General features: G+C 37.0%; 1 protein-coding gene across 1 annotated transcript in view; it reads right to left on the reverse strand.

Annotated features, from left to right (window-relative positions):
• SMC3 (structural maintenance of chromosomes 3) overlaps positions 1–21564 on the reverse strand; it is a 123570-nt gene that overhangs the window by 20902 nt on the left and 81104 nt on the right. The window contains exons 17-19 of the mRNA XM_089088295.1: positions 20203–20365; positions 16513–16698; positions 14226–14436 (exon numbers count right to left, since the gene is read on the reverse strand). Of these exons, the coding sequence (XP_088944421.1) occupies positions 14226–14436; positions 16513–16698; positions 20203–20365 (560 nt within the window). The remainder of the gene's footprint in view (positions 1–14225; positions 14437–16512; positions 16699–20202; positions 20366–21564) is intronic.

The raw sequence follows: 21564 nt of genomic DNA on the forward strand, positions 1-21564 counted from the left end.
TAAAAATACCTTTCTTGGAGGTATTTTCATTTAAAAAATTGAAAAAAAACACTATTTCCTCCTCCTTCCCTCCCCCTAAATACTGAAAAATACACCCCTCACTCAATTTTTGTGAATTGAGCAAATGACGAAAAAGAAGCTCGATGAGCAAAGCAAATTTGAAGTCATAATGGCTCGGTGTATTGAAGAAGATTATCTCTTTTATTAGAAGCAAAAAGTCAAGTCATATCTTACAACTTGGCTAAAAAGTAAATTTTAAATAGATACTTTAATATATATGACACTTGCGGACCAAGGGGGGACCTTGTCCCTAGGGGTCCCTAATAGAAACTGAGGCACCCTCGCCCGGGGTCATAAACACAGGTGGAGGAAGAAGAAAGCCCCTCAAATGTACACTTGAAAGGATCAAACGGTGTGTCCACAATTCCCAGTAGCTGCACACTTTCTCCAAGCTACAGGTGAAGTGGCAAAGCAGCACAGAACACTATCGCAGGAGAAGCCCGTCTGGAGGGAGAACCGTAGCAGAGTACAAGATCCAGATATATGGACAATGACCCCTTCAAAGGACTGCCTCGACCCTTTCGGGGTATCTGCAAGACTGGGGACCCTGCGGTCGACTCTATTCCCACTTGAGGAGTAGCACCCGTCGAGGAAATTATAGCCTAGTAAACGACATAGCATTCACACGGGATTCTGACTAATGGACAATTCTTCTGGGCTTGGTATGTTTTGACGGGCGTTTTCAGGCTGAAAAACCTCTTCCTAGCCAATTTATCTATTATGGGCTGCCTCCCCGTAGTAGCATAATATTTTTAGGCATGAATAAATAATGAGTCGGAGGTAATAGGCTTGAGATTGTCTGTGCAGAATTTCGACTCTTGTTGATAGAAGAGCATCACCAAGTGCTGAAAAACATGTTGTGATCAAGATGGGCCCAGGATTGCACAAAGTCTCCATTCATGGAGGCCCCAGGGACTTCTTGCTGTCCGGTTCTAAGCCGGCTTAAGCACTTCTGTGTAGACTTGAGAAAATATGTAATCCCCGTCCTGCACTGGTATCCGGGATCAATTGCTTTTTCCTGAGGCAAAAATAATTTCAATGATTTAAAGAACATGAAAATTAGAACTTGGAATGTTACGACGTTAAAAAATAACCATCGTATCGATATTTTGACTGACAAATTCAGACGATTCGAACTGGACTTTTCAGAAACTCATATCCCAGGGGTAGGAAGCATGAAATTAGGTGATATAGAATTTGTTCACTCAGACAGGAAGGATGGGGTACATAGACAGGGAGCAGGGCTCATGATGAATAAGGAAGCTGCTAAGTCTTGTTTAGGCTGGGAAGGTATCAATAATAGAATGCTAATTGCTCATTTTATGACTAAAAAGTTCAGGGTATCAGTTATAATAGTAGAATCCCCTGTAGAACCGACTGACGGAGATACTAGTGACTCAGATGAATTTTACTTACAGTTACAGGAGCAAATAGACATGGTCCCAGGTAGAAATATGATGTTTTTATTAGGAGATTTTAACGCCCAGGTTGGTAGAAATAAGGATAAATGGTATCCTAGCCTAGGTAAATTTGGTGTAGGAAAAAAAAAAAAATGGACTTGTGCAATTTTTTAGGTATAACAATCTAGTTATAACCAATACAGTATTTGGTAATAAAATGGCTCATAAGTTAACATGGTATTCACGTTATGGTAAGACAGCAAACCTTATTGATTATGTTATAGTAAACCGAAGACTGGCAGGATCAATACAAGATACTAGGGTATATAGGAGTGCTGTTATTGATGTTAAAAGTAAAAATCACCATCTAGTAGTGTCAAGGATAAATTTAAAGCTGAAATATTGGAAGGGTAACTACCTCCCGGGAAGTTATAATGTTGGTAGACTCAAGGATGAGAATTTGAGAGAAACTTTCCAGGAACAGTTGAATACTAAACTTGAGAGTTTAAATTTTGATAATGTGGAAGATGGTTGGAATAATTTTAGAAAAAAAATTTATGAAGTTGCTGAAGGTGTCTTAGGGAAGAAAGCTAGAACTGCAGCTAAGAATATTAGTGAAAAAGCTTTATGTTTAATAGAAAGAAGAAAGGACTTGTACAAGAATTATCTGAGTGATAGATCATATGAAAACAAAAGGAATGTAAAGAAAGTGGAAAAATCATTAAAATATGAACTGAGGATGTGTGAAGTGGATGCCATGGATAAAATTGCCGAGGGTCTGGAAGATGCAGCTAGACGGCTTAATAGTAAAATATTGTACTGGTATGTTGATAAATTGAGAGGGAGTAATCAATCTGGACTTGTCCCAGTTAAAGATAGGAATGGGGCCACAATTAGCGAAAAGGAAAACACTAAAGAGAGATGGGCCGAACATTTTGAGAATTTGCTTAACCGAGATAGAATTGCAGGGAAAGATATAGAGGAAAAGTAAAAAGTTTATGATACCTTGGATGTGAAGGAAGATTTGTTTTGTGAGGAAGAATTAGCGACCGTACTAAAAGGATTAAAAAATAATAAGGCTCCAGGTGCTGATAGGGTTGTAAATGAGTTTCTTAAATATGGTGGCTTTGAGGTTAGAAATAAGTTACTGAAGATTAAGAGTGTGATTTTTAAAAAAAAGTGCCTAGCGATTTTAGGAAAACCTTAATCAAACCACTGTATAAGAAAAGTGATAAAAGTGAGTGTGGTAATTATCGAGGTATTAGTCTGGTCTCTGCAGGTAGTAAATTACTTAGTAATATGATACTTTTTAGACTGAGAGATGACGTAGACAAAGTTTTAAGAGAAGAACAGGGCAGTTTTAGAAAAGGTAGAGGATGTGTCGACCAAATTTTCACTCTTAGGATAATAATTGAGAAGTGCCTTTCAAACACCTTTGGTACTCAGTTTTATAGATTATGAGCAAGCGTTCGATTCTGTTGTTAGAAGAGCTTTAGTAAAGTTTTTATGCGTGTATGGTATACCAGACAAATACATTAAAGTGATTAGTGCCATGTACGAGAATAACACTGCTGCGGTTAAGGTAGGAAATGAGGTTAGCAGCTGGTTTTGTATTAAATCAGGAGTTAAGCAGGGTTGTGTTCTATCTCCCTTTGTAGGGATTATCTTGATGGACATGTCTTAAGGAGCACAGGAAAGGCAATGGGAGACCACGGAATCAAATGGGGAGGAAAAAATCTCCTTGACTTAGATTATGCTAATGATTTAAGCATCCTAGATGAAAATGTGAGCAAAATGAATGAAGTTTTAGAGGTATTGCGCGTTCAGGGTGCTAAAATAGGTTTGAAAATTAATGTTAAGAAGACTAAGTCACTAAGGCTAGGAATAAGTGAAGATGAAAAGGTGACGTTGGGTAATGAAAAGATTGATCAGGTGGGCAGCTTCACTTACCTTGGTAGTATTATTAGTAAAGATGGTGGGAGCAGTGAAAATGTTAAAAGTAGAATAGCCAAGGATCAGGGTGTTTTTTCACAGTTAAAAAAAGTTTGGAAGAATAGGAAGATAAGTCTGCAAACCAAGATTAGAATATTAGAAGCTACAGTGATGACAGTGGTCAAATATGGCTCTGAAGCATGGGCGCTCAGAAAAGCGGATGACGATTTGCTAGATGTTTTCCAGAGAAATTGCTTAAGGATTATTCTCGGTACCCGGTTGACTGACCGTACTTCAAACAATAGGCTATACGAAAAATGTGGTTCAATACCGCTCTCTAGGGCTATAATGAAAGAAAGGTTGAGGTGGCTAGGGCACGTTGTGCGGATGAATGATGACAGATTGCCGAAGATTGTTCTTTTCGGCCAACCGTCTAAGACTAAAATGAAAGCAGGTCGGCCTGGTGAGGAGTAGAAGGATGTCAAAGAAATATTTAAAGGAAATGGAAATTTCCTGGGAGGGTGTATAGAGGGAGCCTTTGAATTGCTTTGGGTGGAGGAGCGTGCGTAGCTGTGTTGGCCTCAGGCGGCTTGGTGCTGCGGTGAATTGTTAGTAGTAGTAGTAGTAGTAGCAGAAGTAATAAGAGGAGCAATAGGATTAGTATTAGTGGCAATAGTAGTAGTATTAGTCGTAAGCAGTAATAGTATTCACATTGAAAGAAGAATTAGGAAACTATGAGATACAAGTGTCTACCCTTCATCCCATTTCCTCTTATTAGTGGTTTCAGTGACTTCCTTTCAAAGCCCTTGTCTGTTCTTTTCAATGAGCTTACAGAGTCTGGCCAATATCCACAAATATGGAAAGATGGTTTCATAAGCCCCTTGAGAAAGAAAGACGAAAAACCTGGTTGTGAAGGTGTTTGTCCTATTTCACTCACTCCTATATTTTCTAAAATATATGAAGGGTTCCTTACAGATTGGCTAAAAGAAAAAATCCCACCTCTTACTGACCTGAGGCGATTCAGGAACCTAAAATCAACTTCTAATTCCCATTACCTTGTTCTTCTTATTGACTCATTGGGAAGATTCTCAAAAAACTTAATTGCTGGCTAAATTTAATTTCCATTGACTTTCAAAAAACATTTGACCATGTTAACCACAATATATTAGTTGAGAAACTAGTAACTGATTTCAATATTGATTCTTTCCTAGTTAAATTAGTTGCCTCCTTTTTATCAAGTAGATCACATGTAGTCAAATATCATAATCATTATTCCAGTCCCCTCCCTGTCCACAATGGAGTACCCCAAGGTACTCTCCTAAGTTCCCTCCTTTTTTCAGTTATGATTAATAGCCTTGCTAAGGATTTGACATGCCAACCTATAGAAGCCTTAATGAAGCCCGCAACAAACTGATACAGCGAGACAAGAAGCTGTTTGTGGAAAGGAAGGCAAATGAGCTAGAGGGTGCAGCCAACAGAGGTGACTTTGGCAGTCTCTATAAGCATCTCCGTGATCAAACAGGCGACATAGCCCCCTCGGTTGCATCTGTTGTCTCTGTGGATGGCCAGCCGCTCAGTGACCAAGCTACCCAGGTCAATCGATGGAAAGACCACTTCTCGGGCCTCCTCAACGCCGAAGCCGTAGCTGTTTTTTAATGTTAGTGCCATTGAGAGGAGAGGAGGTGGGATTATTAATTTAAAAAAAAAAAAAAAAAAAAAAAAAAAAAAAAAAAGCCGTAGCGCAGACTGACTAGGAACTCATCAGCCTACAGAAACTCCTTTCACGTCATCAGAAATCTACACAGCAGTAAAACATTTGAAGAACAACAAAGCGGCAGGCGTATGTGGAATATCTGCTGAGCTCCTGAAGTATGCCGGACCGGCGATGCTACTTTGGTTCCACATGCCGTTTTCTGTGGTTTGGCGCACAGAATGGATCCCGAAGGACAGGCGAGCTGGTATAATCCTGTCCTTCTCGGAAGAGAAAGGGGAGCAAGAGCATCTGCTCGAACTAAAGAGGCATAACGCTACTTTCAGTGCCTGGAAAGCTCCTTGCTATGACCCTGCTGGATAGATGCACGAGTATCCTCGGAAAAAAGAGGAGAATCCAGCAGGTGGGGCTTATGCCCGACCTGATGGGACGATTTTGTAAGCAACGCAAGGTTGCTCGCACTCACCTCCCAAGCGACATTCTCTGTCCACACAGCGCAGCGCACTCTCAGATGGTTCGGACACCTCCTGCGTATGCCAACGGCAACCCCAGCCCGAATAGTCTACGATTCTGACGATGAAGCTGATGGCTGGTCTCGCCTGAGGGGCAGACCTCAGACAAGGTGGAAGGATAGCCTCAACAAATTCCTGGAGATGGCTAACATTGCTGTCGACGAGAGCCCACTAATAGCAGCATACCGGTCAGCCTGGAGGAGCAGAGTTGTGACGCTCTCTACGCCGCCCCCAACGCGGCAGGAGCCTTAAGTCAAGTAAGTCAAGTAAGAAATTTCCTGACAGATAGAAATTTTTCGATGGCCTAATGGTTGTTGAAACCTGCAACAGAAACTTAGTAAGCAACCATGATATTGCAGACGACGCTGCAGATTTAGAAATAAGATTAAACGCCTCTAAATCTATGATAATGACAATATGTTTCTTTAAAATCTCACCCTGTTTCCTCAACCCTATCCCCCTAGATATTCCTGTCTCTTAATTTAAATTATTTGGGGTCACAATTTCTTCTATTTTAAAATGGGATATCAACGTTAAAGATATTGTCCATAGAGCTAATGCGTTCATTTCTCCCCTTAAGCTCTAAAATAAATTTAACGTCCCCCCTCCCATTCTTTAAGGATTTTTACTTCCTGTGTCCAGTTTGGCATCCTGGTATCTCCCACGATGAACCAGAAAAAATTGAATCTATTTAAAAAAGAGCCCTGAGAATAAGTTTCAAAGAAGCTAAGGTGCCATACTCGTTCCTTCTAAAAAAAGGCCAAGCTGGAAGCACTTGAGCACAGGAGAGATACGTTATGTCTCCTTTTTGCAAAAAAAAAATACAATAACAAACCTTCACATGGAAAACATTTTCCCCAAAAGACACTCCCCACCCAGACACCGACTGCCAGGTACTCTTTCTGAACCCCTTCCTATCTTGTCCCCCATCTGTTGCTTTACCTCCAGGTATGAAAAAACCTTTGTCCCCTTCATTAGTAACAAAATAAACCACTAATTTTTCTTTTCTTTATTATTCAGTAGTGGTAATACCCAAGTTTTATGCTCGTTTGATTCTTTTGTTCCCTCGCCCTTTTTATACGTTCTTTTTTAAACCTTTTTTAACTTATATTTAATTTCACTCTTTTTATTTAGTTTTTACCTTTTTAACTTTCTGACATTTTGCAGATAATTGACGAATGAATGATTTTGCCATTCTAATATTTTTGTTTTTGGCATTGTTTGCCAGTTTTTTGGTTGTTATGCTTTTTTATGATTTTTTTTTTTGGTTTTATGACTCTGAAATGCAAATTCGGCTCTTCACGGCTTGTGATAAGAATTTTTTGAAATACGTATCTTAATATTATTATTGTTATCTCAGCTACCGTAGTAGCAGTATGCACATAGTACCTTTTGGTTAGTTCAAAATCCACCTCAACCTAGCCTAAAAGCTTCAAATTAATAATCTAAGACGTTCCTGAGATATCAATGGTACACCCTTTTGACAATCTGCATGCTCATAGTGTTTTGATTTAGTTCAAAATTTCCCAAAGCATTCCCCGAAAGCTTCCCCTTAGTACCCTTAGCTTCAGTAGTGGTACTAGCAGCATTAGTAGAAGTATGCACATAATATATTTCATTTTTTAACATCCCCCTCATCAAACACTGAAAAATCCAACTTATCTCCGTAAACAATTCCTGGAACATTGCTGATACGTCTTTTTGACAATCAGCATGTACAGAGCGCGGTTCGATTTAGTTCAACACTGTCTCAAAATTTCTTGAAATTTTTTCCTTAACATCTTTAGCTTCGGTAGCAATATTAGTGATAGAACTAGTAATAATAGTAGCAATAGCAGTAGTAGTAGCAGGCAAATATGGGCCTTTTGGTTAGTCCAATATCCCCTAGAACAAGCCCTGTAAGTTTCAACTTCATATTCCAAGTTGTTCCCAAGATATTGCTGATACACCCTTTTGACAACCTGCATGCACAGTGTGTTTAGATTCAGTCCAACTTCCCCCTCAATATTCCCTGAAATTTTTATATTCCTACCCTTAGCCTTAGTTGTAGCAGTAGTGACAGTAATAGTAGTAGGAGTATTACTACCAGTAATAGTAGTGGGCTACTAACAGTAGTAGCAGTACTACTAGCAGCAGTAGTAGTACGTTGTCTTTTGGTCAGTTGAACCTCCCCTAATAAAGCCCTGGAAGTTTCAACTTACTATAAGCCATTGGTATGATATGCCCTTTTGATAACCTGAATACCCATTGTGTGTTTTAGTTTAGACCGATTTCCCGCTCAACGTTTCCTAAAATTTTCATCTTAATACCCTTAGCCTAAGTATTAGTTGCAATAGAAGGAGTAGTTGGAGTAGCAGTAGTAGCGGTAGCGCTAGTAGTATTAGTAGTAGCGTACACTATTGCCTTTTGATCAATTGATCTTCCCCCAAAGCATTCCCAGACAGTTTCAACTTAATATCTTAAGACATTTCTGAAAAAAGCCCTTTTGACAAACTACAAGCACATGATGTGTTCTGAATTAGTTCAACTTTCCCTAAATATTCTCTTATATATTTACCTTCATACCCTTAGCCTTAGTAGTACGATTATCATATTAGTAGTAGAAGTGGTAGTAGCAGTAGTAGTATGTACACATTACCAGTAGGTCAGTTGAATATCCCCCTCATCAGGCCTTGGAAGTTTCAGCTTGATGTAGTAAGCCGTTCATTAGTAGCACCATGCAAATATTGCTTTTTTCGTCAATTGCTGCCCCCCCCCCATATCATTCCCTGAAAGTTCCAACTTTATACCCTAAGTCATTCCTGAGGTACGCCCTTTTGACAACCATATGCACATAACGTGTATTGATTTAGTTCAACAGTCCTCTTAACATTCTCTGAAAGAAAACCTGAATATCCTTGGTCTTTTTTAACATTAAAGTTTAAACATGACTTCTTTCCCAATTAAAAATACTATATCAGAGGCAACACTATAGCGTTACCAATAGTAAAGGCGATACAGCTCCAAAGTTTTTTTCCCCAGAGGCACTTCAGATGGAAGGGGTGGTCGTATAAACTTTAGAGGGGGCTCATTCAATTAGAAATCAGAAGTTCTAGTGCCCTTTTTAAGAGTCAAAAGTGATGGGAGGGCAACTAGCCCCCCCCCTCACGCCCTTTTTTCCCTATATGCATGCATCAGATAAAAATTTTGAGAAGGCCATTTTGTTAAAAATATTTCAGAAGTCAGATAACAAAAACTTCGGTGTCGACACAGCCTCCCAGAGCCCGGGTCAGGCGTTGCAAGTTATGCCCTGAGGGCATATATGGTACTTATGGAAGGCATGCTCGTATAAACTTCAGAGAGGGTTCATTTGATTGGAAATTTTAAGTTCTAGTTCACTTTTTAAGAGTCAAAAGAAACCGGAGGGCAACTACCACCCAGGCCCTTTTTCCCCCAAAGGCATCAGATAAAACTCCGGTGTCGGTACAATCCCCCCGTGCCCGGGGGCAGGCATTATAAGTTATGCCCTGGAGGCATATATGATTCTTATGAAAGGGATGCTCGTATAAACTTTAGAGAGGGCTCATTTGATTGGATATTGAAAGTTCTAGTTCACTTTTTAAGAGCCAAAAGAGATCCGAGGGCAACTTGAACCCTCTCACCCCCTCACACCATAAAGCTTTAATGTTTTATTAAATTTTTCCAGAGGCATTTCATATGGAACGGGTGGTCGTATAAACTTCAAAGGGGGCTCATTCAATCGGAAATCAGAAATTCTAGTGCCCTTTTTAACAGTCAAAATTGATCGGAGGGCAACTAGCGCCCCCCCCCCCGCACCAGTTTTCTCCAAATGCATCCGATAAAAAAAAATTAGTAAGCCATTTTGTTAAAAATAGTTCAAAAACCAGATAAATAAAAACTCCACGGTCGATACAACCCATCAGGGCCCGGGGCAGGTGTTTTAAGTTATGCCCCGGGGGCATATGGAGGGTGTGCCCGTATATACTTCAGAGGTGGGTCATTTGATTGGAAATTACAAATTCTAGCTCACCTTTTAAGAGTAAAAAACATCAGAGGGAAACTAGCCCCCCTCCCCCGCGCCCTTTTTCCCTAAACCCATCCGATCAAAATTTGAGATAGCCATTTTGTTAAAAATAGTTCAAAAGTCAGATAACAAAACTCTGGGGTCGACAAAACCCCCCAGAGTCCGAGGGCAAGTGTTGTAAATTATGCCCAGGGGGCATATAAGTTTTTATTTAAGGACTATTCGTATAAACTTCAGAGAAGGCTTATTTCATTGGAAATTCAAGGTTCTAATTACCTTCTTATGAGTAAAAAGTGGTTAGAGGGCATTTATCCCCCCCACAACACCCCCTTTTCCCCAAATGAATCCGATCAAAATTTTGAGATAGCCAGTTTGTTTGAAATAGTTCAACGATCAGATAACAAAACTTCGGGTTCAACATACACCCCCCCAGCCCGGGGGAAGAGTTTTAACTTATGCCCAGGGGAAAAAAGGTTTTTATGGAATAGGTGGTCGTATACACTTCAGAGGGGATTCAAATGATTATAATTTGATAGTTCTAGTTTCCTTTTTTCAGGTTATTTATTGAGAAAAGAGGGCATGTTTGATCCTGGATCTCCTGGATGCGTTGCTAGCTGTGCACTAAGATTATTGAAAACAGGGCCACCGATGAAAGGTTGTGCACAGCCATCCCGGTCCACCTCCTAGCATAAACCCGACCTCCGAATATCCTCCCATTTACAGTACAAATGGAAGGATAGCTGTATATACTGATTGTGAGTGGTGGTCTTTTATCCCCCCGCCCAGCCCCGGGGAAATGGCTCTAAGTTAAGGAACTTGCTTACTGCTACTTTGATATTTTGTTTACTTTGATATTTGGATTTAGTGATTTACATGGCAACTTCGATTTACGGTGTAAGGGCTATAAAGTTATGCCAGTTGCTTATTGTTACTTTGACACCTTGTTTACTTTGATGCTTTCTGTACTTTGTTGCTTCTTTACTTTGATATTGTTACTTTTATACTAGTTTTGATACTTTGATGAAACTTTGAGGTTGAGAAAAAAAAAAATGATTTTGAAATAAGGCATTTTCTAAAAACTTGAAACTTTTTGCGATCAAAAACGAACAAAAACTAATTTAAAAAACTGATGGGTGGAATTAAAACAATTGGCGGAATTGAATAAGTTACAGCCCTTGCTCCAAGGGCTGTGGAGTGTTGACATCTCCAGAGACATAGTTTCTCAACCTTTCAATTATGCTAAACAAAATGGCTATCTCAAAATTTTGATTGGATGTGTTTGGGGAATTGATGGGCGTTGGAGGGGGCTCGTTGCCCTCCATTCACTTTTTATTAAAAAGAGCACTACAACTTTCGATTTCCAATCGAATGAGCTCCTTCCGAAGTTTCTATGACAACTCCTTCTATAGGATGTGCTTTGGGATGTGATGCCTATGATAAGAGCAAAATAGCCGAAAATTTGCTAAATTACGATTTTTAGTAATTACAAAAAAAAGAGTCTCTCCAGCATCCAATCTGATTGGTTTATCGGTAAAATTGCAATGGAAACAAGTTCTTATATGCTTTCACATGAAAATTTGAGTTTAAAAAGGGCTAAAATTATAGCTTCATTCACTTAGTATGCCATCGAATAAAGGGCCTTTTGGGCAATATAACGTTATGGTTCTCCAGCATTTGAGAAAAAATTAAAATATCTTTCGCATCCTTTTCACTGTTAATTAGTGTTAAAACTGAATATATGGTTTGGTGTAGCTAAAGGTTGACAAGCGGATGAACAGCCAATAGAAACAGCCTCTGAAGTTTTAACTGAGCCAGATGACCATGACTGGTGGCAAGCGGAAAGTAAGCGCAGCTTTAGTCTTTGTCATCTATAAAACCGATATTATAGCAAAACGACGTAATTACAGGCAATCTATATTTGGGTCCAAAAGGCGTAGGTGCATATAGGTCACCGGCCTTGGGGGGGGGGGGAGAATAATAGGGTATTCCTGGGAGATATATCAAAATGCAAAAAAACGTATGCAAAATGCAAAAAAAAAAAGAAGCAAAATGCAAAGAGTTTAAACCACAATTTTGGGGGAATATTTTGTACTTGTCTCAAGATAATGGACACATCTCTTGTGAGAACCTATGTCTAGAAAGGGTTCTTGACAAGAAATGTAGTGGAATTGGCGCATATGGACGAGTAAGAGGATCCAAGTCTCCTCGAAACTTAGCGTATTTGAGACAATAGCGATGAGTATAGGCAAGCACGGTATAGTTGCAGTGGCACCGAAGAAAGATAAAGATGCTATCTTTCCCACCGATTTTCAGAGTGGGAACATGTCCCCTGTGAGAAGGTATGTCTAGACAGAGTTAATGCTGAACAGCCAACGGAGCACAAGAGTGAGCAACAGGATGCGAGTCAGATTGAAAATTGTTGCATTTGAAACAACAGCAAAGTCTTGGTAAGTACGGTACAAAAGCATAAGAAACAAATAACAAAAAGGTGTATATTATACATTTTTGGGAGAAATTATTAAAAAATGATTTTGGACATGTAGCTTTGTTAGGCATTAATCGACGAAGCATCAAACGTAACTCTTTTTCAGTAATTTAGTTGGCTCCCTTTGGGTAGAAGCACGATGAGAGGGGAGATTATGTGGCTTGGATGGACAAGAAACAGATACCCCAAGGAAATTTTTACTAAACGACACACAATAGGGTAAGAACCAAAACCGCCAAAAGGCCAAACAAAAACATTTTCTATGATTTCACGGGAGACCGTCGAATGAGCCATATTACTTATTCTTGGCGCTCAAGGAGCAAAAATGACACCATATATCACAGGAGTTAGTATCATTAAACGGGAAGGGGGTGGGTGTACGTAACCAGATTACTTACCCTTAAAAAAGATAATCCTAAAAAAGAAGGCTTAATGGAAAAAATTGACGTTAAATTGCTATTCAATGTCTACTCTTTTACCCCCATCGTTTACGTTCGTTTGAATATGGTTGATAATGTTGGTCTTTGTAGCATGATTTATGTCAACCAATCTACGAATCTATGGTGTTTTTTTCCATGACAGATTCCTGAAACTCGTCGATCAAAATGCTAGTTTAATTTTGGGCCCTGAAATGCCTACAGAGTTGATTTGAAAGTCATTTCGACAGGAGAAACGTTGAAGTTTTGAGACAGCTCTAAAATTTTTAGATAAAAAGCATTAAAAAATGCAGCCAGAGAATTTATTCTCACCCTAGACAGATCCAAAACTTAATTTCAAACGATTCTGACTGCATTTATGAGAAAGTTAGAGTGGACTTTGGCTCCAAAGCTCTAGAAATTACAACCGAAAAAGTTAGGACTAGTTGGATCAGTAAACCATATGATACTGAACGAAACATCTTTTTATTGCAGGTCATGAACCACTTTTCAGGGAAATTATGATATTTATGATTATGCAAAAGGAAATCCGTCGGATAGACCTGAAATGTGGTTCTGACAACTTACAACCTTTTGTGCACACAGATCCGACTCTTGCAATGGCTCAGGGTCAGATTGATCATGGTTTATAGGTCAAGGTCAAAATCAGACAGACGTATGTTATTAATCCACTGTTTTTATCGTTCCAGGAGGAGGGGGGGATCTTTCGACAAATCTCAATGAGCAAATTCTTCACCCTCTGTATCCAGGCATAATCGTAACCATTTACAACTTTTCATGAAAAATTGAAGAGAAAATATTTAGACAAATAGAGTAATAAGAAAAACAATGTTCTTTGAAAACATTTATCAGTTAATGTTTAATATTTGACAAAAATATTTTTTTACCACCAGTTTGAGCCGTTCATTTTTTTTTTTTTTTTTTTTTTTTTTTTTTTTTTGCCGTTTAGAATCAAAAAGCATTCGTCCGGATATAATTGCGGCATACAAAACATATTCCGTGCACTGTAAACCCAGTAAAGTTCTTAGTGATGCTGAAGATAATCGATACAGTAGAGGCCTAACTACCATAAACTACCCACCAAACTTAGAGCCTGTTTTTCAAGATTTTAGTATTTTGAACTATTTTACAAGATTACTAAAAGCCCATCATCTAGAATTTTGCAAAAAAGTTGGTTTTCCAATCGGACAATCCTCACCGTTGTATTCGTAAAATGTCCGTTTTGTTCGTAAAAAAAAATAATATTTCGTTCGAATGTGAGATATTATTCAGTAGACCTGTCTACTGAATACCAATTACTTTCTTACAAAACAAATTACCTAAAATTTAAAAGGACGAAGATGAAAGTCTCAGCTCGCGCACTGCTTTATAAAAATTTAATACGGCAATATCAGAACATTACTTTCAAAAATATTCCCGGCAGTTCTCATTATTTGAAATTTGGCTCATTCCTTCTGGGTTTAAAATATTATTTTAAAAGGTAGTGTACTTTGATTTTTGACGGCTGCGTTTTAACCCCTAATTCATACTACTTTTAAAATCTTACCACTTCGTCAGACCAATTGGAAAAAAAACGTAGAAAAAAAAGTTTAAAGGAGAAATTCAGACTTTTCGACCAAAAAAGAGAAAAAAAGAAGAGAAATATTAAATTATAGAAAGCTTACCGATTTGATCCTGCATCTCCTTTTCCTTAGTTCTCCATTGTTCCAATTCCGCTTGTGCATCTTTCAAGGTATTATTGTGACTTGACTGATTTTTCTCAGCAGCTTTTAATTTCTTTTCAGTTTCGACAATCCTCTTCTTGCACAAATCCAATTCATTCTTATTTTGTTCCAAAATCCTCTGACGGTCTTCAACCGAGATCTCTTGTAGAGCCTATAAACAAAATTTCCGACACAATAATCAATTTCACTAAGACTAGGAAAATCTAATTCCTATGGAAAAATTACACAAGGCAGTAAAATCGAACACACAACCTGCATAAGGCACAGAGAGGATAGAAATGCGCTTTAATAAGATGTTTATCGTAATCGCTAAAATGTATCACTAAAATATAACAGCCAAAAAACGATACTATCAGACAAAAAAAAAAAACATTCCGTAGGTTCTCTTATACGGACTAGAAACCTAGTAGGTACTCGCTTCATATGCCCAATGAACAACACTCACATGGTGGTTTTCATGGTTGTGCTTATCTGGGAGTTACGGAAACTTACCAATTATATAAAGCAAGGTAGCTGCATCCTAAGAAAAGTCAAACACCAAAAAGGCTTACAAGTGACTTGAACACCTTTGGCACTGTGCACATCCGATATCTGGAAACACAAGAAATATTTGTGTTTTAAGATCCACATTTCTTCTCAATGTCTGCTTAGGGAAAACATAGGTTTTCATACGCGTTCCCATGACAAACAAGGAGGGATTTTAAGAGGTCATGGTTTTGTAGATGGTTAAAAAGATTGAGGAGTTTTCTCAATGGGGAGCTTGAGGCTACCTGGAGGATACAACGCTAAGAGCTAAATATAACAAATAAACATCTAAAATTGAATTTCCCAGAGAGCAATATCACCCTACTCTAAATACTAGAATAAATTGTCACAAGTCAAAATAACCTCAGGCCAATACAACTGCCAACGCTCTGCTTCTACACCTTCTATTCAGAGATTCACTTTCCACCAACTCTATTCAAAGCTTCTTACTGTCCCTCATCTTTCGAAACTGAAAGCTCTTTTACGTCTCTGAAAGTATTTATATGGTTACGCCTAAATTCAAGTCGTTTACATAAAAGACAATGTTTTTAAACGATTTTTATATTTTAGGTTGTGCAATTTTGACTGCATTAGGGAGTCTCTTTAGAGTGAGCTTAGTTAGCTCGTAGAGCTGTATGTCAAAAATGAGTTCATAGGGGGAAGGCCCACTTTCTAGGGAAAAGAAGAGATTCCCCTATGGGGGTCTTCAAAATATTCATGGTTCATTTATAAATTGCGGAAATCCGTCCGGATTTAGCAATTCCTGCGGAGATTCCGTCCGGTTTCGTGCTTGAAAAAAACTATCTTTCCACAACGATTTCGTAAAATCAGGACAGGTTTTTGGCAAGGTTTTTAAATGAATAAAAACATGACTATGGAATGTCAAAATCTTTGTTGTTTCAGACAGAATTTCTTTCTCTTTTTGTCTTCTATGCCTCCTTCTCAGCATAAGGACTATAGCGAGAGTCAACTTAGCCAAAAATCTTCTTTTAGAACTTGTCCTCATACACCCCGATGCATTTATTTGAAAACTTTGCCTTAAAATATAGCGTTTTCTGGGCCATCATTCGAAAAGATACGGACGGATTTCCACATGTATTTTCACAATGTGTAAAGGAACCATCACACTTCCAGTTTGATATTTACTCTGTAGGAATAATTAGAGGGAGGTCAGTGGCTATGACCGAAGAAAGACACAAATCATTTAATCGGTCCCAAGATTATCTGACACACTCATTTTCTAGATTAACTGCCAAAATGAGCTCAGAGCATTCAAATGCATACTCTAAGTCTATCTTATCTGTTAAACTATTGAAATCTTCGGAAATAAAACAAAATCTTTTCTGGATTTTTTCGGGCGCGTGTATAAAATTCATTGAAATTTGACTAAACACGCACTTATTCATAACGGTACGGACTCGTCACATAAAAAGACCAAAAGTAAGATGTAAAGTAAGATAAATCTGATTCTAAGGTGTAAATCGACAATACTCAAACAATGCCTTCCTAGTTTTAGAGGAATTACTCTTCACACTGATGAAATTTGTGTTTAAAAATCTACGTTGTAATATCCAAGACCATTTTCTCACTTTCTCAGTTTTCCTTTCTTTTCGCATTCACAAAATGCGTCCAAAAGTTCAATAATTAAGGAAACAGACAATTAAAACAAAGAAGAAGGAAAAATAAATGAAAAGTTACTGACCTGGTTGAGTTCATCACGTCTGCGAAGTAGATTATTCTGCAATAAATTCTCAAGTTTGGACTTACTAGCTTCAAGTTGCATACGATTGGCAAAACAAATTTTGTTTTCTTGAGTTGCCGCTCGAATCTCATCATCAAGATGATCAGCTTGTATCTGATCATTCACTGACAAAGTCTCCATCAGCTCCTAGAATTGTAATAAAAAGCTAATGGCAATCCAAAATTATATGTCAAGAGAAGAACCAAAACAGGCTTTCTATGCTAATCTACTGAAGCAATAATTGGTGAATTCGGCCATGCTCAATCGAAACACGTTCCCTGCATTAAGGGACTTAGATATGCATGCACATTATACGGTAATGACTCCTGAACTATCGATTCGTGAAGCTTACAAAATCATTGTTTATCTCAATTTTGGTGCTTATTAATTATTCAGAACACACTCAAGAATTTTTATCAGAATCTCAGAAAGCCAGTTTCATATCTACAAAGACAAATTACGGGTGACAGAATGCATTGGACTTATATAATTTGGGCTATATACTTGCACGCACATTAGGGGGGGGGGGGGGAAAATAAAGCGGGGGTGCATGCAAAATGTGGTAGCTACAATTATTCTGAATATTATGAAGTAAGAATTGTTTTCTAGGTACACCCTGTCCAAGTACTTTACCCCCGCCCCCCCCCCCCAAATGTGCAAATACGCACCCAAATTATAGAAGTCCAATGCATTCTGTCATCCGTCGTTTGTCTTTGTGGCTATGAAACCAATTTCTACAGATCTACAGGTCAAAATTCTAGAGTGTGTCCTGAATAATTAACAAGTACCCAATTTTTATTCATCCTTGTTTAAAAACAATAGCGGCTATCATATTCTATGCCGTCTCGCAGCTTTAAACTACAGCTGCTTAAAATCAGTCTATGAAAAGCGATGCAAAACGATTCGTGACTGCCAAATAGTGGAACACATACGAGTATGTAAAATGGAAGAGCAGTCTTATTTCTAATGAGCTCAATGGAAAATAGTAAGGAGTGATCGAAGGCAGTATTACCAGTCCTCATCTAAAATAATCTTAACTGAAAGGGCTAACAGCAGTACCTACTTAGTTACCATAGTCTGAATATTAAATAATTGAAATAGTAATGTCTAGTCTAAAGGCTTCTCAGATTCAGATTCTACAGACCAATACAACAGGGATAAGACACATATGCATTAATCTACTGAGGGGGTGGGGCAAATCCATTCCAGTAGCAATAAACAGGCATATTATATAGAAAACATAGGGTGATGTGGAAAATCTCGAAGTTTTTTCTACGTACGCACCTGGCTGTTGTAATAGCTACTTATGAGATATTTAGTACATTAGTACATGAAATAAGTACATAACGGGGTTTGACTTCTGATGACAAAAAAAAATCTTTGACATAAAACGACGACTTATTAGTTACTTAATCTTGACACTGCACAACCATGTGACGGTTTACACTCACAGAAATCGATGGCTGTCGCAGAGTGTACGCTCTTTTTGTGGGCCTCGTGTTTACTATTTAGATTGGTTAATCTGATTTATGTTCTGATGTTGCAATACATGATTGTAAATGCTACTGCAAGAAATAAGTTTAAATGTAGGGGTAGCATAAAAATGCCTTATAGATAAAATGGATACCGATTAGGTTCACTCACGTAAATACATCATTTAGAGGCAACAGTTAATGGCTTATTCTTGTAAAGTAAATATTGCACAATGATGAAATAGCATTTTACACTTGGAAAGTGACGTCTCATGATGGCATCCATAAATTATAAAAAATAATGCCAGATTGAAAAGAGCGGAGGGCATATATGAATATGTTTATCCCCATCGAGGTCTTCCAGTTTGTTCAGATTTTTTTTTTCTTTTGTTTCTTATATTTTACAGAATTTTTTCCAAATTTTCAGCACTGAAATAACCTAATTGACTGATTGTGATCAGAATTAAATTACTCTTAGAATCACCGTTACAAAAGAATCGCGGCAAATTCCGTCGATCTATAGTAATAATATGTGAATCATATCATGTTAAAATTTCTTACTCAACCTTGCAGCAATATTCATATTGCTAAAACAATTGCACAGTAATTGAGATATACTCATGAACTTTTATCGAAAAGCTGATGGCCTACAGTTCCTGAAACCGTTCTGCTTGACCTATTTTAAATCATTTGACAAGCTGGCAACATGATGTTTAAGGGTTCGAGCTGTCTGTGGGATTTTGTGATCCCCATAAAAGAGCTGGTTAGCGACGAGAAAAACTTCCTAAAATCTTATTTGCAGTAACCTATACGATAACAAACATGAAAAACGGTTAGCTAAGGTTTTGACATGATTAAGCAGTTTTAATGCCAATCTTTTGTTCAAACCTTGCTTAACGACGGGTAAACACAAGAAAGTCGGGAAAAATCATTTGAATGTGGGGAGTCTTTAGGGGGCCCACCCAACGGCAAAGAAAGATGAAGAAGAAGAAAAAAGAAAATATTAAGTGGGGCTGATCTAAGAGAACAGTCCAGACTTCGTTCAAGATATAATTTGATGAATAGAGACATTTATATGATATTAAGCCGTAAATAAGCGGAAAATTCTGCGACAAAAAAAAAAGAGTTATAACAAGAAAAGAATTTGCATCCTGACGGTGTTCCATCAAAACAACTAAATTTTTTACGGATAAAAAGACGGTGGTTATGCCTGACTCAGCCGTTCTCCAAATGCGTAGTCGCCATAAGCCTTATAAGCAAAATACATAGTCGTCATAAGCTTAATGGAAGGAATATATTCAAATATACCTGGCAATTTCTGCTCAGTAGTAATATAATGATGAAACCATATATATATATATATATATATATATATATATATATATATATATATATATATATATATATATATATATATATATAAATATATTATATATATATATATATATATATATATATATATATATATATATATATATATATATATATATATATATATATATATATATATATAGTATATATATATATATATATATATAGTATATGTATATATGTATATATATATATATATATATATATATATATATATATATATATATATATATATATATATAGTATATATGTATATATGTATATATATATATATATATATATATATATATATATATATATATATATATATATATATATATATATATATATATATATATATATATATATATATATATATATATATATATATATATATATATATATATATATATATCCCAAAGCCGTCGTCAGCTATAAACAATCCCCAGCAAATCAGGTAATGATAATAACATGCAAACGGGTTAAAATTAAGACACATAGTCGCAACAAGGTGTGAAAAAAGTTCCAAAGCTGCCAGTAGCAGAATTCGACAGAAATCCAAAAGCTGCCAAATCTGCCAACGTGTTTCACTAGGCAATACAAATTACCAAGTAGCATTGCTACGATGCTACCCCACCATTTCCACTGCAGGTTGCAGCAAATACATTCCTTGAGATTTTTGACATCCCCTTGTTCTTTTCTAATCTATCTCTATTTTTTAATCTATAATTACTGTTTATTCTGATGTGAATTACTGTTAATTCCTTTACTGCATATTTACTTGTGAACATTACTCCCTTTGGCACATAAAAAACTGCAAAAAAATGACCTGGTTAATCTCGGCCTCAAAACCTTCTTTTGAGGTAAGCATTGTTTCAAGGGAGGATTTAAGTTGTGCCAAAGATCTCTCCCTGGATGGCTGGGAATGTACTATGTTGTTCAATTCTTCTCTCATTAGTCTTACATCCGCTTTCACTTTATCAAAAACGTCCCTGAAAAAAAAAAAAGAATTAAAAAGCAAATTTTAATAGGAAACCTTTCATAAAACTGTTTACTCCAAAGTCCAAAAACTCCTTCGGAAATTTACAATGACCACAGATTTAGTTTACATTTTTTAAATGAACTTGTACTTTACCAGAAACTTTCCTAATAAAAAAGGGACAAATAAGAACCAGTCTTTTCTACGTCAACTTTAGCTCACATGTGGGAGATAAGATATCAAACTGCAGAATTCATACAAACCATCAAAAGGTTTGGAACGGCCCTTGCATTTTATTTTGTTTTTGATGCTAAATATTCAGTTTGCAAACAAAAGCAAACTTAGATATAGTTTTTTATGTACAAGAGAGAGTTTAAGAGAGAAAAACGGGTTTAATTCAAATAAAGCAGTCACAGACAAATAAATTTTTCTCTTTTTAAATGGAAAAGAAGTGTGGTCTGAGAAATTTTTTAATGCATTAATTGTGGGAATACTTGTAAATTTTTTTAATAGGCTTGTCTGCTTAAGAACTAAAAGGTTGTATTGCAATTTAAAATTTAGACAAAATTTGGATATTCAGTCAAAATTATTAACCAGCATTGGTAGTCCATTACTTGTTAATAATCTTTTAACTAAAAGCTTTGGGTTGATGGTGAGGCTAATTTCAAATTCTTGGGTGCAAATCTTTGTATAATTTTTGGTCGTATATGGGAGTGGAGCCGTCCAGGCCCCATCCTGTGGGCCCACCTGAATATAGACTGATTTTATTCTCTACCTATGTTAAAAAAAACCTTTCGTAGTCAGTTTAGTGATCATTAATATCTTTAAATAAATGCAAGTTTATTTTATATATAAAAGTATGTCTCTTAAGTTGCCTTTAAATATAATTTATCTTATGTGTTTTTACAAAATAATTTCGTTTTCTAAGATTTAAAAAAAAATAAAGCCTCTAATGTAACTTTTCAACTTATATATTATTCGAGTATCTTGTTACAAATCAGTACTACCATACTTACTGAATCATCGTGAGATCTCGCGATTTTTTGAAAATCTCACAATAAAAAATCAGACCTCACAAAAACAAGCGTAATTCATTCAGGCAAAATGTCTCATCTAAGTGCTCTGAAGGCCACTAATGACCATGGGACATTAGCCTCGGAATTACTAGGATAATTCCACAAAGTATCGTAATAGGTTCCTAGAACCAATGCT

This window comes from Artemia sp. Qi Xiang Cuo, chromosome 4 (assembly GCF_049724085.1).
Source record: "Artemia sp. Qi Xiang Cuo chromosome 4, ASM4972408v1, whole genome shotgun sequence".
Taxonomy (NCBI): Eukaryota; Metazoa; Arthropoda; class Branchiopoda; order Anostraca; family Artemiidae; genus Artemia; species Artemia sp. Qi Xiang Cuo.